Raw genomic sequence first — 8,534 nt, 5'->3', positions numbered from 1 at the left:
CTCGTCCATCTATTTGTGAAGTCTTTTCGACTCAACCAGCTAAGTAAACGGGATCCGTGTTTGAAAGGAAAATACACAGCACTGCGTACAGTACAGGAAATGCGGATAACGCAGCATTATCACTCGGCCCGTGCCAACAACTTAGTGAATCAATCTCAATAATCGTACCCAATACCGCGGAGTCGGAGGCGAATTATCTCTAACGATTTCGATTGAGTAGTAAAGCACGCAGTGTAAAACACCGAGCAAGATGTACTAAGGACGCGGTAGTCGTCTCGGTCTCCAGCTCTTCTGCGTTCCCATTCTGGACCTTTCAGATAACTCTCCGAGGCGCTAGTCACCGCCGCCACAGCTCCCTCATCTCTTAGCCTACGACAAGCCTTCATCCTGTTTCGCGACTGTAACCAAAATTTCGTATGCCTTTTCAGGGCGTAGTAAAGCTCGTCACCGGTATCTTATTGCCACGTCGGGCGATTTCTTCGCACTCTGAGGTCGTCTGCCCCTCGTGGCCGACTCGACTCGCAACGCCCCATGTAAGTCCTGACGTCGAGGCTGTGTCCACTTGAATACTTCCTCCAGTCTTGAAGGTGCACCGGCTACGTTGTAAGTTCCCGTACATGCTACGATCGGGAGCCAGAACGGACGCTTTTCGGGAATCCGGATAGTACCTGATGTTGACTATCTCAAGTGCCAAGCCATTTGGGCAAGCGAATTTAGTCTGGCTGAGATTCAGTCAAGCAGCTCTTGGCGATCACCAAATGTGCAAAACTCCCTCTAAACTCTACCCCAGCGGCGCAACACCAACACCGTGACTAGACTCCCAAAGCCTCCACGCCAACACCCGCTCCAGGCTTTTCTTGAAGGTCTGAATCGTCTTGGCCGCCCCATCAGGCTCGCTGGATCATGTTGAGACGCTGCAGCATTCCTGATGGTGTGCTATTGAACTCACTCAGACGAGTGAGCTGTACCAATCAAGGGCAAGCAGTGACGCAAGACTCTGTTCCACCTGGTTGTGCTTGGATTCCCAGTTTTGCAAAGGCGAATTTGAGGCTCGCTGGGCATGAATTTCTTTGCAGACGAGGCCGCAGCTAGTTGTGTCTCCGCTACCTAGACTGACCTGACCAAAGACGGTCTTGGCAATGAGTGTCCAGGTAAAGCTCTCGACAGCGAGAGCGACGGGCTCCCGCAACTCTATGTCGCATCGTCCAATGGTCTCACAAGCAGCCTCGTGGAATAAACAAGTTCGTCGTGAACCATCTCAGGGGTATCAATTATACAGCCTCTACCGTCAACGCCTCTCTCTCTCTTCCAGGTCCCTTCTGTACAGGATCTCAACCCTCCTGCTCAAACGTATCATTCAGATACCCAACAAAGCTCTCCCTCATCCTTTCCGCACTAAAGTTCCCCACGCCCTCCAGCCCGATACCTCCGCGGTTCAACCCCACAAACGCCCTCCTAAGCCTCTGCAGCTGCGGCAGCCCGACCTTGCGACCGGGAAGTTGCACGACGAGCTCCTTCTTCTGCCCCCCTCCTCCTGCTGTCGCTACTTGATCATCACCACGCGAAACCTTGACCTCACCGCCCTCCTCTCCGCCTTCCGCCTGCGCTTCCAGGATCCGCTTGACGACGTCCTGCGTCTCACGATCCAGCACATATAGGTAGTCCCCACTGGTATCGCGGCTGCGCTGAACCGTCGCCTGATTGGGCTTGATGACCTTGCGGCCCGTCCCCGCGACAGCGTCCCAGATGTCGTCGCACACCTTTGCCGTCTGCGCGGCATCGTCGTCCCAGATGAGGGTGAAGAGCGGGCTGTCCCAGCGTGTCATCGGGTTCGGCTCCTCGTAGCGGAAGACGAGGTTTTCCCAGTTGTCCGTGTCGTAGGGCTGTTCTTCCTCGTTGTGATCTTGCTCCTGCTCCGCGTCCTCTGAGGTGTGCTTTTGGTCCTCCGAGGGCTGCTTTGCTCCGTCTCCCTCCTCTATCGTCGTCGTCGCTGCGGCCGACCCCCGCCTCCTCAACCTCTCCTCGTTGACTCCCCTAGCCCTCTCGATCCCACACCCAATCTGCAGCACGACACTCGGCGTCCTCACGGCTTTGGCCTCACAGTGCAACTGGTACCGCCACCCCTTGATGTAGTTCATACCGTCCAAGATGACAATGTCCCGGTCCGACAGCACACGCTTCACGGCGCCGTAGACGACCGCCCTAGCATCCTTTTCCGAGGCGTTGGCGGAGCGGGTGTGCGCGCGCACCTTGGCCGGGTCGAGGTCGTATACATCGCGCGATATCGAGAGGGTCGAGTCGGAGATGTAGTGGAGTCGGTATGGTGGTTGTTTGCCGCCAGAGGTGCCGTCGGCGGCGGCGACGATGCGGGCGGCCAGGTGGGCTTGCAGCTGTTTTGCGCGAGTTGTCTTACCCGAGGTCGGGAGGCCGGATACTACGATTAACTGCCACGGGGTAAGTTTTCTTCTTCACAAGCCTAGCATTGGCAGGACTCACCGGCATGCTGTCGTTTCGTAAGTTGACGGGTTATGGTTCAATAGCGAGTGACAGACTTTGGCGGGGTTTCTGGGGATTTTTCTCGCCTGCGATCAGCTACCCCACCTACCAAATTGGGACTGCATGTATGTGGTTGCGCGCAGAATGCGCCCCCTTCACATTGTGCGTCACAAAGTACGGAGAATCGTACGAGGAATATGTTGTGTATTGATGCTCGATACTTTCGAGCATGGGTATCTTGAGTTCTTTGACTCCACTTAACGCCTAAGTCTTCCTTCTACATGCAATCCCGTCCTAGTCTCTGACACATGGGCACTCCTCTCAGTCATCCATATTTTCATCATCGTCTCGGTCCCCTTCAGGTACATGGGAGCCCATGATATCGATGTAGAGAAGCATGCGCTCACCTGCGAGATCCATCATCTCCTTGGCGTACAGATCCCGCTGACTAGGACCCTTTTTGCCTCGACCCCGACGACTCGGAGTCATCGCGCTCCTCCGGTTCGTACCCTTGGCCTTGGCCTTCCGCGCCTCGATTCCCTTGGCCGCGGCCTTTCGGAGCTCATCCCTGGCTTCACGGATCTCCTCCACCGGCAGCATGTGAAGCAGGCTCTCAAGAATCAGCGCCACCCTGGCGTTGTCCTCCGGGTCGATGGTATTAGCATGGTGACCCAGGTAGCACAACTTGAGAACGTCTGCGTTGATTATAATGCCGCCGTCCTCCCCTATGGTGACTTTCTTAGGGTCCTCATATCCGGAGGGCAGCAGCTGGTCCAGCTGGACGGCCAGGAAGTCGATCTTGAAGGCAGCACCGTATCGCTGTATGTACGACCCCATGTCGGTGACAAATTGGTGAAAGAACGACAAGGGTTGCTGCTTGAGTAATCTACACAAGTCCAGCGTGTATTCATTATGATCCATAAACTCCTCTGGCATGTTGTAGGCAACCTCGGACAGGAGCTCCATCAGTCGTAGCCGAAGAGGAATTGAATCTGCCAATGCGGTGGCGACAACATCTCCAGGCTTCCTGGCTGGTGTGTGTGCTATTCGAGGCGTTCCCGGCGTGCCCGCCTCTGAGGGTTCAGAGTCCGTCAGCTCTTCGTTGAAGTAGTCGCCAAACTGGTCATTCTCGATGTCGAGCGTAGTCATGCGCTTGCGTTTCTTGTCCTCGCTTGGTAGCCCCTTGGTCTCCTTGTTGAACACCTCGGGGAACTTGGCCGTGGATGAGCTGCAGCCGTCGGCGAAGACGGCTTGGAGGATCATCCTCAGAGCACCCCTCCCGGAGTCAGTCTTTTGCTTGATGTACATGACGAGAATTGACTCTCGCATGTTTGTCCAGTTCTGTGGTTGCTGAGACGAGGCCAGCGATTCCTCGTCTATGCGCTTCCGCTCGTAGATGTCGGTCTCGAGAACGTCCATCATGAACTGCAGCCATGTCTTCCAGAACCGCCACCGGTGGGGGTGAAGCCTGCTACAGTTGAACGCCCATCCAAGAACGGCCCAGAAGTCCTGCGCACGCTGCCATATGCTGTCCTCGTTGGCCAATTTGTTATTGCCGATCTGATCCCCGTCGAGGTCCTCGTCCTCCTCGTCGTGGTATCGGTTCCTACGGCCGTACTGGACCCCGTGGAACTGGAATGCGTTCCTGAAGCCGGCGTTAATGGGCCCAACGATGGCAAGCAGGTTGCGCAGGTAGTCCAGCGTCTGCGAGCAGACCTCGAGACGATCGGTGCCGGGTGCTCGGGTCGTATGGCTCGGGTGGATGGTCAGAGTGTTGAGGAGAGCGAGGTGGGTTAACGGCGGGACAGGGACGGGCTTCTGGCTGGCGCTGGCCTTGCGTGAGTAACCGGCGGTGAGAAGGCTGTTGTATAAGCCAAGTGCACCATTGTCTAGAAGGTGGTCAGCGCATAGCGCGAGGGGAAGGGGGCAGCTTGCAAACGTACAGAGATGCTCTTCCAGGTAGATCTGGCAATGCTCTTTCAGCTCGCGGGGGAGCAGGCTCGCGGGCGCGGACATGCGTTTGGGGGATGCAGGGCCTGTGGGAGTCGTATTTTCAGAGGCAGCGGCCGGTGATTGGAAGGCTGTTCTGAATGAGTCTGGCGATGATACGGCAGATAGATCCGTCAAGGACGAGGAGAGCTCCATCGCGAGTTGCATGGGGCTTAACGCGTCTGACAACGCGGTTGGAAATGTCCCACTGTCGTCAATTAAAGTCGGCTCGGACAGGGGTCCACGGAGGCCCTGGTAGCCTACGGTACCTAAAATTCAGAACCTTAAATTACCCAAGGTACCTTCAAGCAGGACCTGTCGCCCCATCTGGCGCCACTTGGCACCACCTTCAATGCCATCGCTCTCCTCCTGGGTGCTGTTCAGCAAAGCATATCAACCCCATGTCAAGCTCCCCAAGTTTGGAAACGTCCACAAACAATGGCATTAGTAAAGGGATAGAAGATATTCGTTAAGCCAGCTTCAGGAAGAGGTGGAGCATGGGTAGGTGAAGCGAGCTGAGACGATTTTTAGTGACGAACACGAGGGATTCGATGACGCTGGTCAAGGTTCGGTTCTCATCCAATGTCCTGATCGACTTGATGGACGAGATGCTCGGCATAGCTAAGGTACTCATGGTATGAGTTTAAACGAATATAGACAAGATCGGGAGTCTCCCTTGTCACGATACAGATTAAGAGAAGATGAAAATATAATTTGAAGCGCCAGATGCAGCTTATTATATTGGCCACCCGAATTTCTACGGAAGATACTGAGATACCGCGAGAGGGCAGCTACAAGCCCGTGTATTTTCTCTGCGTGCCGAGATATTTCTTCTGAGAATCGGACATGAAGACGGTCAGGCAATGAATGGCCTGCGAGTTTAAAAGACTACGGGCATGTACAACCTCGTCAAGATGACCAGTTGCTTTCGCAAGCCCTCATCTGATTTATTTCAGCACTGAACGCGTTGATGGGTACTCTGACCCGTCTCAGAAACATTTTTTGCCATGGATAGAGCCTCCTACCCCATTTTCAATCATTCCTGACGAGTGACCACTCTTGTAGTTGGCACAAATTATTCAACCCACAACATGAATCAAATCCACGGGACTCTGGGGCATGTCCTAATGCATAGTTACAAGTTGGTTTTCAATGTTGCGACGGGATCATATGGTAAATCGCGGCGGATCACACAGGTGCTTGTGGCTAAACCTTCCGCTTTCTCAACATACATTGAATCATCAAATCAGGAAATTTTGTGTTTCCTTATTATTTGTCATGGCAATCAATCGGGTTCTGCTTGCCACAGCTTCCCCTCAAAACTTTATGTTTCTGGCGAAACCAGAAGTCAGGATCCATTACCTTCATGCATATTGGGTGTTTCGTATTTTCTGTAATTCATCTATGAACACTCGATTGTGTGATAAAAGAGCTGAGCACTGGTAGACGATGCATCAGCGGGCGATTTAGCTTGGTGAGCTCAGCGGTCAGAAACTACAGGATTATTCCTTGGATGCCCCAAGCACAACCTGCTTGCCAAAGGGGCTGTTCTGATGCCAACATCACTTAAACTCCCCGCAGACCTCTCCAACCGTGTCATTCTCTCCATAGCAGATGGCGTATGCTGTCTTGGCAAATCCTCTCGCTGCCTCGCATAGCTCAGGGGCTTCAGTGTCGTACGCCTGGGACATGACGAGGAAGGCCGTCACAAGGCGCTCGGTAGGGTGACCCCATCTGATGATCTTCAAATGTGGCTTGCCGGATGTGTTCCCAGGAGGATTAGCCTCGATGATAAAGCCACCATCTTCGAGGCATTTGATCATCAACTCGAGAGCTTCAATGGGTTTTCCTCTTGCCAATCGCTTCTGTCCAAGCGTAAGGTGTAATTCACAGAGCTCCAAACGGTGTGTTCCTTTACCGACGACGTAAGTTCCCTCGAGCTGGCCCAGAAGCTGCTGTGCCTTGGATTCCTGGGCTAGAGTCTTGCAGGTCCGCATGGTGCTCTTCAAGTCTCGGAGAAGCCCTTGGCGTTTCTGAAACGTCTGCTTCGAGACTGACTTCTTCTCTTCACACAACTCACATCGGCATATAAAGTCCCAGTGCTGAAGGTTCTTCTGAGTCTCTTTATAGCTCGCACCTTCATCGGGCGGCCGGTAGCTCATCAGCAGCTCCGTGTCGGCATCCATGTCTCTCGAGGCTCGCACAACCATCATGTCTCCAATAAACGAGCGGCGGCAGTTGCCGACACACGAGTGGTTAATGTGGGAAGCTAGGCTCCAAATGCCGCAGGTGGTGTAGCTTTTCTTCTGACCTCCCGTATTTTCCCAGTTGAGGATGGACGCTCGTGGGGCGCCGAAGCAGTTAAGACCGACGGTCGTCGCTACAAGAAACCTGCGTCACAGTTAACGACAAAGACTCAAACATGGCTAGTGAGATATCCACTGACGTATCAACTGCAGAGATACTCTGCTCTGTAGTTCCTCCTGACCGGTAGTTCCCGCGGTGCAAGTCGGTGAAACGCGAGGCAACATGGGGGTTGTGGTGCAGCTTCTGTACAAGGCTGGAAATGAGATCTGCCTGCCCGCCCATCGTCATCCTCTTCGAGTCCAAGCTCATCAATATCTTGACGTTCTGGCGACTGATGACATCATCTTCACCAGCATAGTTGTATGCAAAGGCTTTCTCGCAAAGAAGAAGATCACCGGCCTTGACTGCCTTTGACGTAAAGAGTCCTCGTCCACGCCCAGGGGAGTGGCGCACCTCGACAGGACCAGTATAGGTCGCGCAGTCGATCACAGGTGGGGTGGCCTTGGCTTGGTTGTGCATCTGCCTCCACTGGTAGATGCCCTGATCTTGCTCGGAAATACGGGACAAGGTCCGCTCGAGCTCCCTCTTTGCGTCTCGGTTGTCGGGGTTCAGAGAGACTACTTGTCGCAGCTTCTCACAGCAGAGCGAGAACTGTTCCAGCGCGTAGTGGGCCTTGGCTTCCCGGAAGAGTCCTTTTTCGGTTGGGTTGCCATTCTCCTGGCTTTTGGCAGCGTCGTCCAGTGCATTTTCCGGGCGATGAAGCCTTAGATTTGCCAAGGACCGGTTGAGGAGCGCTGCGCATTTCTGTTCAAGCGTGGCAGCGGAGGCGAGTGCCTTGGAGTATCTAGTTTGAAATCAGCAATGCTTCTTCAGATGGTCCTCCCATGTACTCACAAGATCTCTGCTTTTCCCCAATTTCGCTGTCCCACGGCGGCATTTCCCTGCTGCCGAATCTCCTCCGAGCTGCCACCGGTTTTCAGATTCCTCCACTGCGCCGGGATGCGTTCGTCGCCCTCGGGCAGTAGGGTGATGTCGCCCACGTGGTCCACCCGTAAGCTATATTTGCCATCGGTCGTCACCTTGAAGAATGGGTCCTTTATAAGGCAGACGCTACCTTCCGGGAGTACGTCGTCGGCTTGCATCACCGTCTGATCTGGTTGGTTGTAGAGTTGCAGCAGGACAGCAGTGCCTTCCTCATCTTCCGCAATGGCCATGATTGCATTCATCTGTTCCGTGGGCGTCATCGTTCGAATGATGACTCGCTTGCCTCGATGATGCTCTTCCAATCTCATCTTGGAAATTGGCAGAGGCTGCAACTCGTTTGCGGGTTGGAGGCAGGGGAGATATACCGGTGGAATTTGACTGGTTGCGAAATTCGACTGTCCACCTGAAACTGCTGGGCGTGATAGAGACATTGATCTTGCCATCATGAACTGCATCACAAGCATGCTGGGCAGAGGGTGATCGTGAGGGATCTGCCCCTTTCTGCGGCCAGCTCGCTCCGCGGCTACTCGGAGCCGTTCCATGAAGGAGACAAAGTCGCCGACATCAGAAACATCCTTGATGTCCATGACGCTTGGGAGATGGGAATCCCTGCCGATATTGATCTTGGTAGACGATACAAAATTCGCAGATACTTGCTTTGAGGTGAGTATGGTGGGTGATGTGCAAGAGGAGAAAGGAACTGCAACAGCGGGATTTTGTTTGGCTTGGAGATTGATGCATACGCGTTGGAGTATTTA

At 54.0% G+C, this 8,534-nt stretch overlaps 2 protein-coding genes across 2 annotated transcripts; both read right to left on the bottom strand.

Annotated features, from left to right (window-relative positions):
* Positions 1-1,331: 1,331 nt before the first annotated feature.
* Positions 1,332-5,104, bottom strand: CORC01_08587 (uncharacterized protein; the record flags this gene model as incomplete). Its single annotated transcript, XM_022620217.1, has 5 exons — positions 1,332-2,434; positions 2,904-4,385; positions 4,440-4,667; positions 4,788-4,861; positions 5,025-5,104. The coding sequence occupies 5 exons, from the start codon at positions 5,102-5,104 to the stop codon at positions 1,332-1,334; spliced, it is 2,967 nt and encodes a 988-aa protein (XP_022473211.1).
* Positions 5,105-6,047: 943 nt separating this feature from the next.
* CORC01_08586 (uncharacterized protein) lies at positions 6,048-8,363 on the bottom strand (the record flags this gene model as incomplete). Its single annotated transcript, XM_022620216.1, has 3 exons — positions 6,048-6,876; positions 6,932-7,636; positions 7,687-8,363. The coding sequence occupies 3 exons, from the start codon at positions 8,361-8,363 to the stop codon at positions 6,048-6,050; spliced, it is 2,211 nt and encodes a 736-aa protein (XP_022473210.1).
* Positions 8,364-8,534: the final 171 nt, after the last annotated feature.

The sequence above is a fragment of the Colletotrichum orchidophilum genome (assembly GCF_001831195.1).
Source record: "Colletotrichum orchidophilum strain IMI 309357 chromosome Unknown Scaffold_74.1, whole genome shotgun sequence".
Taxonomy (NCBI): Eukaryota; Fungi; Ascomycota; class Sordariomycetes; order Glomerellales; family Glomerellaceae; genus Colletotrichum; species Colletotrichum orchidophilum.
This window is presented reverse-complemented; position numbering and strand designations above follow the sequence as displayed.